The 18,996-nt window shown below is 35.1% G+C and overlaps 1 protein-coding gene across 12 annotated transcripts in view; it reads left to right on the top strand.

Annotated features, from left to right (window-relative positions):
• The window catches only part of ATF2 (activating transcription factor 2), an 88,724-nt gene that overhangs the window by 53,775 nt on the left and 15,953 nt on the right, over positions 1 to 18,996 (top strand). For all 12 annotated transcript variants that reach the window (XR_010839138.1, XR_010839140.1, XR_010839139.1 and 9 more), the window contains 3 exons: positions 859 to 945; positions 11,883 to 12,032; positions 14,959 to 15,165. Coding sequence is in view for 9 of the 12 variants with exons in the window: in XM_067026338.1 (XP_066882439.1) it covers positions 859 to 945; positions 11,883 to 12,032; positions 14,959 to 15,165 (444 nt within the window). In the remaining 3 variants the exon portion in view is untranslated. The remainder of the gene's footprint in view (positions 1 to 858; positions 946 to 11,882; positions 12,033 to 14,958; positions 15,166 to 18,996) is intronic.

Below are 18,996 nucleotides of genomic sequence, written 5' to 3'. Positions count from 1 at the left end.
CTTTGTTGTTCAGAATGAGAGATTTTATAAGGACTAAAATATAAGGTGACTGCTTCCTCTTTTCTGAGGATATTTTCAAGGGGAAAACATCCTTGTCCTATATCTGGGATTGTATGGTTATCCTGTTAAATGTAACTGTGATGAGAGAAACTGAAATGGAAAAGAGATATACTTTAGGTACATAATAATTGATCATTCAGTGTTGATATTAGGTTTTTTTAAAAAGGCAAAAACCAGAAAAATCTGTTACATATTATTATTATTAGAGGTAATCAGGGTCTCCTTTGTCATGCTTTATATTAATATATCAAAGAACTTTCATTGTATATTTTAGAAATTTTATATGTATATATTTTAGAAAAGCAAAGTTCATTGTTGAAATTACTTTTTATGCCTAGTTGTACATTCTTTACAAGTTTTAACATTCTTTCCTTTCACATTCAAAATGGAAGTGTGACAGATCTGTGAGAAATTTTGCATCAATCACTTTAAATATTATTTTCTATAAGAAGGAATCATTTAAAAAAAGGAATTATGAAAATTGAAGATTAGGAAAGTGAGTGTCTCAGAACAATTGCCAACTTTTGAAGGATAAATGAGGATTAAGATCAACAAGGGTTCAGACAGAGATACAGTTTTCTAATTCTGAAGTCTCATAATTATACCAATTATATTTATATTAATATAAATATTAATATACATTTTCTATTAACGTATAATATATTGTCATGTAAATATTAATGCATTATATATTGATTATAATATGTAAATTATTATAGCAGTCATTGTGCAAATAAAAGTACAAACCTCATTTTGAATATATTCTCTAGCAATTATTTTTCAATATCTTCTGCATAGCTTGTTCGACCAGTCACCATGGTGCCTAGTGTTCCAGGAATTCCAGGTCCTTCCTCTCCTCAACCAGTACAGTCAGAAGCAAAAATGGTAAGCAAGATTTTATTTGTTCTATACATTTCTTGAGCCTGTTTCGAGTTAGTTTTTTCCATTAAAGCCCACTTCAAATGCACAACTTAGATCAAATTTTATAAAATCGTGGACTGTATTACATTACAGAAGAACCAGAAAATTTGGAAAAGGAAAGCTTTCATTAGCATAGTGACAAGCTACTGATACTTTAAAGCACATGAATGGATTGGGAGTAAAGTTCTAGTTCTTATCATTGGTTTGTCTGATTTTTGGTGTGGCTTTTTAGATAAATTCTCCTCCTGCTGGACGCTAGAGATATTGCAGCTGAAACTAGAAGTAATCATCTGAAGGCAATGCTGATATAATGAGTGGTTGTAAACAGTCATACAAATGAGTAGAACAGAATTAACTAGATAATCTAAGAGATAATCTACTATTCTGAAATAGTATACGAGTTCGTAAACATTACACATAATATTTAAATGAAAACCATATTTTTGAGTTATGTTTCAGACACTAAGAAATTGGTAGCAAGGGATGAACTATAGAGTAGGAATCAAGAGACGTATTTTCATTTTAATCCTGATTCTGCTATTCAATACCCCTAATCAAGCCACTTTAACTTTTCTAAGACTCATTTTCCTCATCTGTGAAATAAAGGGGTTAAACTTTGATTTCTGGGGTCTCTCTTAGCCCCAAATCCTACTAACTTGCTAATTTTCTTGGTAGAAGATCTGAAGCTGCTGCTGTGGGATGGGGAGTGTGGGGGGTTGGTTTTTTTCAAATAAGTGTAATTCTCCCTTCTATAGTCTAACACACTTTAAAGCTAATTCTTCTTAACTACAACCAATGAATCGATAGATAGTTTTTAGACACCTATTATTTGTTTCAGTTCTATGCTAGGCACTATGCTAATAATATAAATCTATACACATGAAAGCCATTATGTATCAATATTATCGCAAGGCTTTAAATTTTTTTACTGCTATTCTCCATTAGTGCAAATAATCAATCTGAAATTGGCATGGGATAACTTTTTTTTTAACAGTAAAACTTATATACCATCTGAATGAATAATAGTTGGTTGAACAAAATTAGCTGGTTATTGATTGTGGTGAGGGAACTTGAAAACCCAGGAGGGGAATTTTTTACATAACAGCATGTTAGCATGTTTAGGTCAAAGGCATGGAAATAACTAAGATGAATCTTTTCCACTTGATAGCAGAAGAGCTTCACTGGGAATGTGTTTTACACTTCCTACTTTAAACATAACTGTTCTAATGAAAAATTCAATTAGTGAAACTGAGTAGAGTAGAAATAGAAGTTAAAGAGATCCTGTTGTTGTACACTGTATCTAAAAATATTTTTACGTATTCAGTGGACTTTTTTTTCCCACAAATTAATTCCAGTGGAACAAATCAGATTTAAAGAAATACTTTTGGCTATAAGAGATTAGGCCATATTTGTAGAAACTAGTAAACTTCCCTGAATAACTTTTTCTTTTAATCACTAAGAAATTTAATAAGAATAAAAGTGTTTTGTATGCTTATATATTAAAAAATACCAAAGCTACATTTCACAAATTTATATATGAAAAACAGTTATTGGTTGAAAGCCCCAAAACAGCATGGGGAGTCACAGATTGCCCCACTTAAATTTAACAGTCCAATTAAATTTCTTATTAGAATATTGTTAACATATAAAATAGCCATATTTAGGTGATTTCCTATTTTAATTGGGATAGTAAATAAGATTGTCCTGTGTTTTTTTTTTTTTTTTTTTTTTTTTTTTTTTTTTTTTCCGGTACGTGGGCCTCTCGCCGCTGTGGCCTCTCCCGCCGCGGAGCACAGGCTCCGGACGCGCAGGCTCCGCGGCCATGGCTCACGGGCCCAGTCGCTCCGCGGCATGTGGGATCTTCCCGGACCGGGGCACGAACCCGTGTCCCCTGCATCGGCAGGCGGGTTCTCAACCACTGCGCCACCAGGGAAGCCCGATTGTCCTGTTTTTAATTAAATAAAAAGACTCATAAATTAGTCCATTTCTTTTTTTTTTTAAGCTTTTTGTTATGGAAGAATTCAAACACATACAAAATAAATAGGTATCTATAATGAACCCCCATGTACCCATCATCCAGCTTCAATTATTAGCAATATAACTGCCATTCTTGTTTTATCTGTACCTCAGACCACTCCCTACCCTCACTCAATTATTTTTTAATAAGGCTTTCTTAATGTAAAATTTACATAGATTGAAATGGACTGATTTTATCTGTACAGTTTAAGTGCATTCATGTAACTCATACCCCTATTATGGTATAGAACATTAACACCTACCCATCAAGTTTATTTATTTCCCTTCCCAATCAGTCCACCTCCCCCAACTGTTCTTATATTTGTCACCAGCAATGTAAATGGAATCAATATATACTCTTGTGTTCGGCTAAGCATATGTCTATGAGACTTATCCATGTTGTAGCATGTATCAAAGTTTGTTTCGAAACATTTTTATTGCTGAGTAGTTTTCCATTGTGTGAGTATACCACAATTTCTTTATCCATTCTCCTGTTGGTGGACACTTGAATGGTTTTTAGTATTTAGCTGTTGTGAATAAAGCTCGTATGCACATTCTTGTATAACTCTCTTTGTGGATGTATATTTTAATTTAGTTTATCTACCTAAGAGTGGAATTGCTGAGTCAGAGAGTAGGTATACATATAACTTTATAATAAATTGCCAGACCTTTTAAGGTTTACATTCCTACCAGCAGTGTATGGGAATTCCAGTTGTTCCCACATTTTTGCAGACATTTGGTTTTGTTTATTGTTTTCATTGTAGACATTCTAGGAGATTGTGGCAGCATCTCTTGGTTTCAATTTACATTTCCAATCAGCCAGACATTATTTGTGATGTTTTTTGCCCATTCTTTAAATTTGGTTACTTGTCTTTTACTATTGTGTTATAGGAATTCTTTATATATATTCTAGATACAAATTTATATATAGATATGTATATATATAATCTCACAAATATTTTCTGTCTGTAGCTTGCCTTTATTTTTTGTAATGGTATGCTGTATTACCATTGATTGCTACTTTTATCTTTAATATTTCCTTTTGTCTACTTAATTGGGTTTAATTTGCTTATCATTTTTTACCTTCTTAAAGTAGAAGCTTAGATTATTGATTTAAATCTTTTTACCTTTCTCATATAGTCATTTAACGCTATAACTTTGTCTCTATGCACAAATTTTGATATGCTGTATTTTTATTATTTTCTAATTTCCCTTGTGATTTCTTCCTTGAACTGTGGGTTATTTAAAAATGTAGTGTATAATTTCCAAATATTTCAGGGCTTTTTATCTGTTTTTTATTGATTTCTATATTAATTAAATTACATTGTGGTTTGGTAACATACCACCTTTAGTATATTTGTCCAGTGAGTCAGTTTGATTGAAGAATTTTCAGTGCTTGACTATCATTATCATCATTATCAAGTATACTTATATATTGGTATAAGTACAAAACAAATCGACCAACCTTTGGGAATAACCCAGAAATAGTTTGGGTTTTGTAGTTTTAATTCATGTTCATTTATTTTGCGTCAGCCTCATTTAACAGTTATTTCTAATGATTGTTATTTATTTAACAAACATTTCTTGGGTACTAAGAAATTCAGCAGATATGATCTTAAGTTTTGAGATTTTTCTTGCAAATGTTTCCAATAATCATCAAGAGAGTAAAAAAAAGTCTTATCTTTTTAATATGCCGTTATTGATTTTTTTTTTTCCAACAGGTATGGCAGTTAGGATTATATTGTATCAATGAGGTGTTTGGCTCTTGTTTTCAGTTTTTTGATACCCTTGATGTTGACTTTTGTGCACAAAAAACATTATTGAGAGTCTGCTTTTTAAAAATAAAGTTACAAATTCAAAAACTTACTTCTTCCCTAAGTTCTCAAGGCCAATTTATATCCAGTTGTACAGCGATCACTTTTAAAGGGCTTAAAATAAAATTAAACATGCTAAACTTCATTTTAAACTTAATATATCCTATTTTCTCTATAGGTACCTCATTGTCTAACAAACTTTCCCAAGTACTTCAACAATTCTTAAATAATTAAATTATAGATATAATGAGGGTTGGTTCTCTTAAATATTCCTGTATTATTAAGAGGCTTAGTAAGATTATCTTAGTTCTTCCAGCTAAAATCACAGGACTAAATCAATCTCAAGCATTTAAATCTGAAATCCAAGGGCAGTCTTTTACTCTGTCTGGCAAGATACATTAGATACATTAGATACATTTGTAACATAAAATACAAAATAGCTACAGATTGTTTCTAAATTTAGATTAAAATGTCAGTGTCATTGATTACTTACTTTATTAAGCATCAAAGGGCTAAAAAGAGATTTACTAAATAAAGAAATAATTATATAATTCTAACTGGAGAAAGTTGAGACTAGGCTTATATCCCATTGCACAGAGGTTTCTTAATGATCAGATAAACGATCATGGGACTTAATTCTTTCTCTATCAGTGATAGAATTCCAGTTCCATGCTCTCCAAATGAGTGGTCCCCAGATCCCATCCCCTAGATTTACATTACACATTAAATCATTTTTCTGACTGTTTACCAAATTTCCTATGTAATATTTGTAATCAAAAAGTAACTTCTGAATAAGAAAATGTTAACCATCCAGGAGTTTTGTTTAAGAAGATTTAGTAAAGTATTTGAGTAGTATTCCCCAGAATCATTCCTTTAAGACTTGTGTGACAAACTGAGAGATATCTTTGCACACAGCGGGTAGCCGGTAGGGTTTCTGCAGGGGGTTTCTACTGAGAGCTGACAGAGGGCATCTTGGCAAATGTTCAGAAACCTACATTAACTTAGTTGGGCCCTGCATGGAACCTCATGTTCAGCAGAATTCTTCTGACCTGCCTCTGCACGCCAAGCTAATCAGCAAACACCTAATGAGCCCACTCCAAAGAAACAGACTCTCTCCCAACGTACTTCATTTTCATATGTTCTCTGGGGGTGGGGAGACAAGATTTCACGAGGACTGATGATGCTGCAAAGACTACAATAATGATAATTAACTTGCTGAATTTAGAAGATTATGCTGTTAATTAGTTGCAAAATAAAGATAAGTAATAGAGCAGCAGATGGTAGGATAACACCCTAGAGAAGGAGGGTTATTACTCTGATGAGCTTTTGTGGCACATATGAAATATGGATCTGACTTTTTCATAAATTGTTTCTAGAGAACATTGTGTTTTTTCTTTGAACTATGATAGAGTAGTTTCTTCCTACCAAGTTCTGACAGATGTGATAAAATTTGTTTTCAGGGGTACAACATATAACATAGAATTTGAATAACAAATTATTTTTAGCAGATTACCTCTTAAGATGAATGTCAGATTGGTCAGCACAACAGACTATTTACTCTTTAACTGACACAATCTCTAAGAAAAAAGTTTTCAACATAGTAGTTGAATTTTACAACACTAAAATTTAACTCTAAACATTAAAGCACTAAGTCTGCTTAGAAATATAGTAATAAAGATTTTAGTTTTCTTTCAGTGTATACCTTTAGTTTAAAATTAAAATTATGCCTAGCTTTTATTGTAAATGTTAGAGAATATAGACTTGTTAAATCTTATTTACTTTCTCTCAGTATTCAATCTTTATTTACTTAACTAGGTTTCTCTATTGATAGAAATTTTGATCTTAGTAATGGATGGACCAATATCTGATACTCTTCTTAATGATTACTAAAATATACTTAGAATACTTAATATTAGACAAAAGCTCTAGTTTGGAAAAACTTGTTTAAAATACGTTTGTTCAGTGAAGTAAGAGTCAACAGACAGAATTTCTGGTCCTAGCTCTGTTTCTCTTATAACTCGCTCTGTGATTCTGGGAAGTAACTTCACTCTTTGGGCCTTAGTTTATCTGTAAGATGGTAATTGGACTAATTGATTAGCTCCAAATTTCTACTGTAAAATAAATATTATATTTATATGTTTTCATTAATTTGAGGGGGACCAAATAGTTGCCCTTCTTTAAAATATCTCTAACATATATGTGGGTGGATTGTTAGATATCCTTATATTAGTTGTAAAATGTATATGAATCACTATTTAATGACAACTTTCTTCACCTAACCCACTGTAATTTCTTTTAGTGTATGTGTGTTTTTGTTGCTGTTTTTTAAAAAAAAATCTGCAGTTCAGAGCAGTGTTAATTAACCCTTGAAAATCTTTTTCTTACATTTTGTACCCAGTGGCACACTTTTCCAAGTTAGAGACCCATCGTAATCAATGTACCAGCATGGAGTAAACATTAGAGCTTCTTCCCTGGATGAGTACTGTATACCCTAGGGCAGTCAAGAGAGGATAATGAATGCTGCTTTTAAGTGCTCTATAAGGTAGTAACTTGCCCTACTAAAGATTATTCAAGAGAGTGATGTTTATGTACTTCAGACTCCCCTATGTGCAGTTACTGTATTTCATTAATTCTAATAGTTAAAGTCTTCACTATAGAACTTTAAATGCTCTTCTGTGTTTTCTACCTAAGGACTTAAAAATGTTTTACCAACACATAATTTACCAAGCTTCACATCTCAACCAATACATATATTTATGTACATTTTATATCCAGAAATGGAAGCCCTAACCTAACGCTGTAGATTGGTTTTTAAAAGATATAAGTATGCACACTCAGATCCTCCTCCTTCTGTTTATGTGACCCGTACTTTCAGACTCCTGTCTTTTTACTTTCAGTTCTTTGACCATTTAGCCTAAGTATTCCTACCTGATTACAGCCAACTACTGCTTTGGTCACCTACCTAATTAATTTTAATCCATCCACTTCCACATTAGCCCATCAGTTATGAGTGTCCCAATTTCCTGGATCTTAGCTGCTAATGTGGTCATTTCTGCTTGTTTAAAAAAGAAGGAAGAAAAAAAGGAACCAGGAATCTGACCTGGATTCTGAAAGATGCAGTGTATCACATGGTCTTGAGAATATATTTTCCATAATAAAATATGTCTGAAGCGAAACCAGTCCTTAAGATGAACTCCTGAGTACTTTTTTTTCCTTCTAAGTATATTTTGAAAATACAAAAGTATAGGAACTTTCCTGATTCACTGGTGTCCTCACCCTGACACCTGTGCTAAAAAGATAGAGGCCTCAATAGCTGTTTTTGAAAAAAGTAAGGAAGGGACTTCCCTGGTGGTCCAGTGGTAAAGAATTCGCCTTACAATGCAGGGGACACTGGTTCGATCCCTGGTCAGGGAACTAAGATCCCACATCATGTCTCAGGGCAACTAAGCCCATGCGCCACAACTACTGAGCTCACGTGCCTCAGTTAGAGCCCGTGTGCCGCAAACTACAGAGCCCTGGAGCCTGTGTGCCACAACTAGAGAAGAGAAAACCCACATGCCACAACTAGATGGAAGCCTGCACACAACAAAAGATCCTGTGCGCCACAACAAAGACCCAGTGCAGCCAAAAATAAATAAATAATTTTTTAAAAAAGAAAAAAGTAAGGAAGTTGATATTTAAGAAATCCTTTTATGAATCAGGTAATTTTGCATATTATATTTAATCTTTACCTCAGCCCTGCAAGGAAATTATCATTGTTCCCAATTTTACAGACAAGAAACACAGACTCAGAGATTGAAATGATTTGTTCAGAGTCATACAGATTGTTTGAGGCAGAGTTAAATTCTAAACGGTAAAGTGTCTTCTCAGCTGTATACATTATGTATGCTAATATGTATACGGTATACATTACATATACTAACCTGTGAAGATACTAGGACGTTACATATTGTGGTGCTATTTGCAATTCATAAAGAAGTATTCAGTCAGAAAAGATGGAAAAAACATACCTGATCCTGGAGTGACAGGACTTTAGCAGTTGTAGTATCAGACTTGGCATTCCTAATCCTTTGTGGTTGTCTTTCATGCCGCATGGCTTGTGAGATCTTAGTTCCCCGACCAGGGATTGAACCTGGGCCCATGGCAGTGAAAGCGTGGAGTCCCAGCCACTGGACTGCCAGGGAATTCCTTGTGGTTGTCTTCTGAATCATCAAGCCATCCAGCCTCAGATTATCTTCCTCAATTTTTTCCTTTTCCTTTTTTCTTTCTTGATTTTTCCTTTTTTTTTTTTTTTTTTTTGGTAGGATAACATATGTAACATGATGCCATGGAAAAACTGTGCACTTTGAAATTAAGGAGATCCACGTTCAAATCTAGGATTTTAACTAGCTTAATGGCTGTGTGACCTTGGGCAAATGATCTCTAGTGTCCTAATCTGTAAAACTGGAATACTGTTTATTAGAAACTCATTGAAAAACTACTGATAATGCAACAACAGGGATGGATCTCCAGTGCATTATGCTAAAGGAAAGAAGCCAGATTCAAAAGGCTATACACTGTATGATTCCATTTATATGATATTCTGGAAAAGGCAAAACTTTGGGGATCAAAAGACTAGTGGTTTCCAGGGGTTGTGGGTGGAAGGAGAGTGTGACAGGAAAGAAGCATGAGGAGAAGTTTGGGGGTGGGTAATAGAACTGTTCTGTATCCTGATTGTAGGGGGTGGTTGCATGACTGTATGTGCTTGTTGAAACTCAAAGAACTGTACACTAAAAAGAGTTCATTTTACTATATGTAACTTATACCTCAACAAAACATTTTTTACACTACTGACTTTGTTTTTAAAATCATACCCAGGGGCTTCCCTGGTGGTGCAGTGGTTGAGAGCACGCCTGCAGATGCAGGGGACATGGGTTCGTGCCCTGGTCTGGGAAGATCCCACATGCCGCAGAGTGGCTAGGCTCGTGAGCCATGGCCGCTGAGCCTGCGTGTCCGGAGCCTGTGCTCCGCAACGGGAAAGGCCACAACAGTGAGAGGCCTGCATACTGCAAAAAAATAAAAAATAAAAATAAATAATAAAAAATAAAAAAATCATACCCAGAATCTACAATGATTAGCAGTAGAAAATGTCCATTAACACTTGTCTAGTTAGAATTACTGCTTCAGTGAAAATTTTGATCTTTTCATATATACTTCAGGTTTTTTTAAAAATTATTATCTTTTGGCTGTGTTGGGTCTTAATTGCTGCGAGCTGCTTTCTCTGTTTGCGGCAAGCGAGGGCTTCGCTTGTTGTGGAGCACAGGCTCTAGGCACATGGGCTTCAGTGGTTGCAGCGTGTGGGCTCAGTAGTTGCGGTGCAAGGGCTCTAGGGCATGTGGGCTCTGAAAGTTGTGGCTTGTGGGTTCTAGAGCACAGGCTCAGTAGTTGTGGTGCACAGGCTTAGTTGCTCTGCAGCATGTGGGATCTTCCCGGACCAGGGATTGAACCCGTGTCCCCTGCATTGGCAGGTGGATTCTTAACCACTGTGCCACCAGGGAAGTCCTGTGCTTCAGTTTTTAAGGGATCTGGATCAATTATAGATGGTAAGAAGATATGTACCAGTGAAAATAAAGAAATTACAAATTTTCTAAATTGTTCTTAGTTGGAATAAGTGAAAACAATTGTATTAGAATCATTTGGGAGACTTTTTCTAAAGCTCTTCTCTATTATCTAGGGAAAGAAGAGAGGAAAAGTTGCCAAGAATCTGTCTTTAGCATGTGATGCCAAGGCAGTTAATTGACTTCTAGGAAGTGTGGGAAGCACTGGGTAGACTGCAGCGTAGTTCTTATATCAGTATTTGTAACCTCCCTCCCTGCCACATGTGCACCTGATTGTGGATCTTAGGAAAATGTAATTACATATCTCTTCACCAGATTTTGTTATAAAACTATATTTTGAGCTCAAGGGCTACTTCTGAGTTATTAAGAACAATATCATCAATAATAGTCCCAGGTCTCTCAGATCCCTGAGATCCCTTTCATTGCTAAGATATTATAATATGACTATTTTGTGCTAATTTTTTCATATTTATAGATCATAATAAAACCACCCCAAAGATCCCATGTGCCATTTTCAAAGAAACCAGTTTCTGTCCATTAGCAAATATATCTGTTGTCCATCTATGTAGCAAATCAATGTACCGGTTGCTAAAATGGATGCAAAGAAATAAAAGGCAATCTCTGCTCTTAAAGAGCTTACTGTCTGGTTGGAGAGATAAGATACTCATATATTTTTGCTGATAGAATAATAAGCTTTACGCAAATGGTGTTTGTTTTGTTTTGTTTTGTTTTAAAGAAGTAGCCATAAATGTCTAGAGCTTCGTTATAATGCTAGATCTGCCATACTCTGACAGTGAGTTGGGTACAGTTCGCTGGCAAAGTGGAACATAGTAGAAGGGATAGACTTGGAGCTAGGTCTGCTTAGTGGTGACAGGGAAGACCTAAGGGAGGCAAACCCAGCTGTGGGTTCTAGGAGGAGGTTCAGTCTGACAGTCAGTACAGTGGCCTAAAAAATGCAACATCAGGTCATTGTCCAAGTAAGCAGTGACATCAAACCTGCAAGCAGAGATCAAATGGACTCAAATCTGAAAAAGAAGATATTTAGGTCTAAGAATCTAGGCAGAGCCTGAAAAGACTGGGATATGGGATATAGAAATGGGGTAGGAGAAAATAGGTGAAACATACATAATTAACTTATTGTTTTGCTTATTTTAGTTGAACAAATCTAGTTATTTTCAGTCAACAGTGTTTTTAGTTTTCACTCTTTTCTCAAAATTGATTAGGAATAGCAAAGTATAGAACCCTCTAGTAGTACTAGACAAAAAAGACTCAGGCAAACTTTCCAAAGGTCCTGTTTGTCTTACTGATATTTAGGAATGCAGTGGAATATGATAAATCAAAACTAATATTAAAGCCAAATGTATTTATGTATTCCTTAACAAATAATTTCTTTTGGTTAACCAAAGGGTATGCTGGGACTTGGACTTGGGTGGAAAGCAGGAAACGTTTTTTTAAATTGGTGTTTGCATTTCAGAGATTAAAAGCTGCTTTGACCCAGCAACATCCTCCAGTTACCAATGGCGATACTGTCAAAGGTCATGGTAGCGGACTGGTTAGGACTCAATCAGAGGAATCTCGACCACAGTCATTACAACAGCCAGCCACATCCACTACAGAAACTCCGGTATGTGTGTTGTTTTTATCATTCAGTGCTCAGTTATCCTTAAAAAAACAAAACAAAACAAAACACAGTGTAACTTAAATGACTATATGCTTTGAAAAAAATTTTCTGGTAAAATTTTTATTCCAAAAGTGTATAAAAGCCTTAGGAAAAGGTAGTTCAATGTGAAAGTACTGATACAAAAAAATAAATAAGTAAAAATAATCAAGCAATTGTTACTGCTCATGGCACCCTGTGTTTGTGAGTGTCTGTATGCTGGTTTGACATGGCATAATCGTCCATCAATACTTTTTAAAGAAAACTTTTTTCTATTGATTGTATTCAACAAGTAATGTATATAGGTATTATATTACTAATATAAGTCAAACGATTCTTGAATTAACATTTGTGAAATACACCAAAGGAGCAGATAGGCTTAATGGCAGCTATTTATACCAGAGGCCCTTTTCACTTACCTTTAATTTCTTACTGCCCATTAGGTGACTGATATTTCTATATGTCTGCAGTATATTTCTACAGTAAGCATTACTGTATTTCTGTTAAATGTTTCATAGCTCTGTTTAGACCTTTTATCTTCTCTACTTAAAGAATATTCACATTTAAGAGTAAAACTTTCCAATTAAAGAAACAGTTATACAGCAAGTTTTAGACTGCCTCCTAAGCATAGTTATTTAGATTACTGTATTTTATCTTTGTGAAACTTAAGATAAAGTGGAATGTAGTGGTGGTTGTCATCTACTAAGCAACTTTACTTAGGGGCCAAGAGAGAGGAAAAGTGAGTATGTTCTCATGTCATAATTCAAGGGTTAGCAAACTAGCTCATGAGCCAAATGCAGCTTATGACTATTTCTTTGTATGGCCTGTAAGCTTAGTATGGCTTTTACATCTTTAAAAGTTTACTTAAGGGGCTTCCCTGGTGGCGCAGTGGTTGAGAATCTGCCTGCCAATGCAGGGACACAGGTTCGGGCCCTGTTCCGGGAAGATCCCACATGCCGCGGAGCAACTAAGCCCGTGAGCCACAACTACTGAGCCTGCGCGTCTGGAGCTTGTGCTCCGCAACAGGAGAGGCCGCGACAGTGAGAGGCCCACGCACCGCGATGAAGTGGCCCCCGCTGGCAGCAACTAGAGAAAGCCCTCGCACAGAAACGAAGACCCAACACAGCCAAAACTTAAATAAATAAATAAATAAATAAATAAATTTTTTTTAAAGTTTATTTAAAAGAAAATAAATGAATATAATTTATTTTCTTATACTAACTGTAGTTTACCTGGACCTAGTTTTCATGTATAGCTTTATATTTTATTGTACTGGAATGAAGCTCCATGAGGGCAGGACTTTTATCTGTTTGTTCACTGCTATATCACTAGCATAGTTCCTGTATTTTTTTCAATGAAGTGGAATGAATGAATCATTGGAAGGAGGGAGAAAAGGAGGAATATATGCTTCTAAGTAGCCTCAAATCCTTGTTAGGGGTAATGATATACAAATAGAACTCTGTAATAGTTTCTGCTTGCAAAACCTCTAATTAGCCTTTGCTATAGTAACCAAGTTGTCAATTAAAAACAAAAACCAAAAACTGTTCTCTCCTATTCAGTAAAATTTTAAAACCTGCTATTATCAGTAAGTTAAGAGGATAAAGAAAAGAATATATTTCAAAGTTACCATTCTTGAAGCCAGCCATAGAATTTTTCTAAAAGATTAAATTGCAATTATGTAGGTAAAAGAATCTGATTTAATACTTGATCTTAATTACAATTAAAATACAGTATAAATGAAATAACCCTCACAATATTTAATGCTAGTTACTTGGAAAAGGAATGATAACTTTGATTTTTTGGAGTTTGTAGAGTGAGAACTAATTCAGGTTATTTCCCTGCAGAACTTAAGTTTTTAAGATTTTTGCTTATTGTATAAATTAAGAGAAGATAGAAGTTTTTGTTCACATCATTTTAAAATATTAAGTAGAGGTAAAAAAAGTTTTTGTTCACATCATTTTAAAATACCATTAAGTAGAGGTTTTTCAGGCTGCTTCTTTGGATCATGTATCTGTGGCCACAAAGTGCTGTTTCTTTTGCACTATTCCCAAGGGTTCATATACTGTCTCCTGTATTCAAGTGTTGTGTGGCACAATTTTGGGATTTGTGAGACGCTTGATGATATTATTCTGTAGTCCTAAACACTGGACTGTATCACTAGTGACTGAAGATTCCTGTCTCTGGCTGATCTGGCAGGGCAGGGGGACCAATTAAAATGAAAATCTAGACTCTGTGGGATTCTACCCACCAGGAAAATGAGCATTAATTATTATATGAACATGACCCTTAGAAAAAGACTGACCCCAAATTTCAAAAACTGAAGAAGAGCTGAATACACTAAAATATGTATGTACTTTCAACTCCTTAATTTTAGAGAAACCAATTTTTAAAGAAAATTTACAGATTTAATGCTATTTTTTTATTTCAAAAGTAGCATAGAAAACATGGTTTCTCATAATGAATTTAAATAGGAAGTTATTTTTTATTTTAGTACCTTAATAATTATCAAAGGATTGAATAATACCACAATGTTTGCTTAAAAGTACACTTGGAAAAATACAAGATGGAAAACTACAAGATCTGTACATGATCATTTGTATTGCACTTTTAATTTCTTTGTATTATTTCTATAAAAATGAAAATACTATACAAACTTTAAAGAATACATTCACTGTGATAGTTAATTATTGAGAATCTTGTTTTAGCAGTGCTCATTTATTTCAAGGAATTTGTTAAACCACAGGGTGATTTTCACATTGCTCCACAATATTGATGTATACAATGAGACTTAGAAAATAAAATTAGTGGCTCTCACCTTTGCCACCCTTTACTGCCTGTGTTAATTTAATCACTAGGTACAAATATAAAAAACTTTCATTTGTGTCTATTATAGGCTTCTCCAGCTCACACAACTCCACAGACCCAAAATACAACTGGTCGTCGAAGAAGAGCAGCTAATGAAGATCCTGATGAAAAAAGAAGGAAGTTTCTGGAAAGAAATAGAGCAGCAGCTTCAAGATGCAGACAAAAAAGAAAAGTCTGGGTTCAGTCTTTAGAAAAGAAAGCAGAAGACTTGAGTTCATTAAATGGTCAGCTGCAGGTATGGTGCATATATGTAAATTGTTTTATTTATTTATTTTTAATAATTATGAACACACATTTTCCCTATTTTTTCCTAGTTAGCCATCCAGACATTTTAGGACACAATATTGGGTGTGTATTGAATCTATAGTAAAGTGCAATTTTATAAACCTATTTGAATACTGAGATGAAGTAATATAAAACTTTCAACACTGATACAGTGAAGAAATTTTTAAATATAAGTGTTTACTTGTATAGTACAAAAGTACCTACCTAAACTATCTGGCTTAAACTTTATAAAGTTGTGATATAGAGTTCAAACAAAGAATCTCAAAATGTAAGATATTACTGGTATTTTACTTTTCTTATTTGTTGGTTTATATCACAACTATAAAGTTGCTGCAATTTGTAGTTTCTGTTTTTAGTTCTTTTGTTCTTTGAATTATAAATTTTGTTTTGTTTTGTTTGTTTTATTTAAAGTGAATATAGTGCTCGTGAAAGGTGCCAGATTGACAGCTTTGGAAACTGAAGGACTAATTATCCACAGAACAGGTACAATATGGCCAGTGGCAGTAAAAATCATTTCATACTGCCCTGCCAGTGTGCCTCAGATACATTTCTTAGGAACCTTATGGGGTGTAAAGGTTTAAGGCTCCTTCCTGTTCAGTCTTTGGTAAGATTTGCAATGATGGTATTGGGCAGCACTAAGTCTGTTTCCTTCCTTCTGTTTTTTCTTCCTTTTTTATTGTTGTTGTTGTTGTTAATGTTGTGAATATTCTCAAGTAAAATCTTCTAAAATACCAACTGATGAGCATCAACTAGAAAATTGATGTTAATGAATTGTAGTTGTTATTGGTCAACCTTCTGAGCTATCCAATCTTCTGTGTAATCAGAATTGATGATGAGACCTGTTCTCTTCTTATATCTTTAAAGATGTCACCAATATAAGTGTCTCGTTAAATGCTTAGGAAGAAGCTCTTTAGCACCAGGTGTAGCATTTAATCTAATGTAAATTTTATAACAAAATTGTTTCATACATGAGGCTGACATCTTTTAAACTCTATGTTGGGGACTTCCCTGGTGGCTCAGTGGTTAAGAATCTGCCTGCCAATGCAGGGGGACATGGGTTCAAGTCCTGGTCTGGGAAGATCCCACATGCCGCAGAGCAGCTAAGCCCGTGTGCCATGACTACCAAGCCTGCGCTCTAGAGCCCGCATGCCACAACTACTGAAGCCTGAGTGCCTAGAGCGCATGCTCTGCAACAAGAGAAGCCACTGTAATGAGAAGCCCGTGCACCGCAACGAAGAGTAGCCCCCACTTGGGGCAACTAAAGTCAGCCCACGTGCAGCAACAAAGACCTGATACAGCCAAAAGTAAATTTAAAAAAAAACTCTGTTGTGCTTTGAATATTGACATGTTAGCTTTAGGACAAATATAATCATCTCACAATTTACTTTTAACCATTTCATTTTAACCATTTAGAACAAAATTAAACATGATTTACCATATCACAGAGACTTCAAATATGTACTTGTATACTAGGATATTAAGAAATAATATATTATCTGACAAATGAATTCTTATTCAAGAACTATTTTCGTAATGTTGAAGAAAAAACTTGAATTTTTTAAGTGAAACAGATTATAGATACCAATTTATTTATATACTATAAATATGTCTATTATTTACCAGAATTCTCTGTTAGAATATTAACTATCATTTAAATTTTTTAATGTTCATATTACATTAACAAAGTGATTTAGGAGGACCTATTTTTTTCTTTTCTGTTCTTAACTAACAAAATCATTCTTCTGAATGACTCGGCTATTTTACAGTTATGTGATATTAAAGATATCTTTGTTAGCCTCAGTTGTCTTATCCATAGAATAGAGATAATAATACTTGCTGGTCCTACTGCTGTGGGTTGTTACATACATCAGTTGAATTAGAATGTTTGCAGATATTTTTAAATATAATAGGATAAATTTATCAATATTTTTCTTTGTAATTTGGCTTATTGTGCCTTTTTAAGAAGTGAAAATGTTTGAAAACTATAAAGCGGTATATAAGTATGTGGTATTATTTTCATGGTATTGGACTTTATTTACGTTGGGCCAGTTTTTCTGTTTTGACCCAAGGCATAGCAGTGTTAACAGCTTTTAATGAGACATTGCTATTTCTTTAATTATACTGCAGCACTGGTCACCATTATGAATAGCAGCAGTGCTTTATTTTTTCAGAAAACCTTGGAAAATTCAGCATTCAAAATAAATGTAGGGCTTCCTCGGTGGCGCAGTGGTTGAGAGTCCGCCTGCCGATGCAGGGGACACGGGTTCGTGCCCCGGTCCGGGAAGATCCCACGTGCCGCGGAGCGGCTGGGCCCGTGAGCCATGGCTGCTGAGCCTGCGCGTCCGGAGCCTGTGCTCCGCGACCGGAGAGGCCACGGCAGTGAGAGGCCCGCGTACCGCAAAAAAAATAAATAAATAAATAAATAAATAAATGTAAAATTTACTTCATTGATCTCTTGCTTTTTCTACCATCCAAACTGATTAAAATATCATTATTGTAAATTGTGTTACATTTTTATATTTCCTAATTTGGGTAGAAATTTCTTGATTAGAGGAATAAAGGCAGGATTTATCACCTAGGTAAAAGTTACCTAACACTTTAGTTTTGAAGCAAGTGTGAAACTTTTTTTTTTTAAGACTTTATTTATTTATTTATTTGGCTGTGTCGGGTCTTAGTTGTGGCATGTGGGATCTTCGTAGCGGTATGCGGGATCTTTCCTTGCGGCACACGGGCTTTTCTAGTCATGGTATGTGGGCTCCAGAGCGTGCAGGCTCAGTAGTTGCAGCACATGGGCTCTCTAGTTGTGGTGCACAGGCTCTAGAGCTTAGTTGCCCCATGGCATGTGGGATTTTAGTTACCTGAACAGGGATTGAACTTGCGTTCCCTGCATTGGAAGGTGGATTCTTAACCACTGGACCACCAGGGAAGTCCCCAAACTTCTAAATGGAAGTCAAATTCAAGAAATCACTAAGTTAAACTCTACAGTTGAACATAAACTCTACAGTTGAACATAACTTTAGTTAATACCTCAGATTACAAACAGAACCAGTAAAGTCAGTATATTTTTTAAATTGAGGTATAGTTGATGTACGATATACACTTATATAAGTTTTGGTGTACACATCGTGATTCACAGTTGTTAAAGGTTATACTCCATTTACACTTATATAAATATTGGCTGGGGCTTCCTTGGTGGCGCAGTGGTTGAGAATCCGCCTGCCGATGCAGGAGACACGGGTTCGTGCCCTGGTCCGGGAAGATCCCACATGCCGCGGAGCAACTAAGCCCGTGAGCCATGGCCGCCAGGCCTGCGCGTCCAGAGCCTGTGCTCCGCAACGGGAGAGGCCACAACAGTGAGAGGCCCGCATACCGCAAAAAAAAAAAAAAAAAAAAAAATTGGCTATATTCCTTGGCTGTACAATATATCCTTGTAGCTTATTTATTTTATATATAGTAGTTTTTACCTCAATCCCCTTCCCCTGTCTCACGCCTCCCCTCTTCTCTCTCCCCACTGGTAAGCTGTGTTTTTCTCAATATCTGTTTCTTTTTTGTTATATTTACTAGTTTTGTTTTTTAGATTCCAGATATAGGTGATATCGTACAGTATTTGTCTTTCTCTAATTTATGTCACTAAGCATAAAAATGAGTATTTTTAATCATTAATAACTGAGTGATGATGGCATCATGGTTAGATAAGAACGTGTTCTTAGTTTTAGAGATGCATACCAAAATATGAAGATAGGTGAAATGATGTGTTATCAGGGATTTTTTTAAAAAATAC

Source organism: Kogia breviceps, chromosome 2 (assembly GCF_026419965.1).
Source record: "Kogia breviceps isolate mKogBre1 chromosome 2, mKogBre1 haplotype 1, whole genome shotgun sequence".
NCBI lineage: Eukaryota > Metazoa > Chordata > Mammalia > Artiodactyla > Physeteridae > Kogia > Kogia breviceps.
The sequence above is the reverse complement of the archived record's forward strand: the minus strand, read 5'-3'. Positions and strand labels throughout refer to the sequence as shown.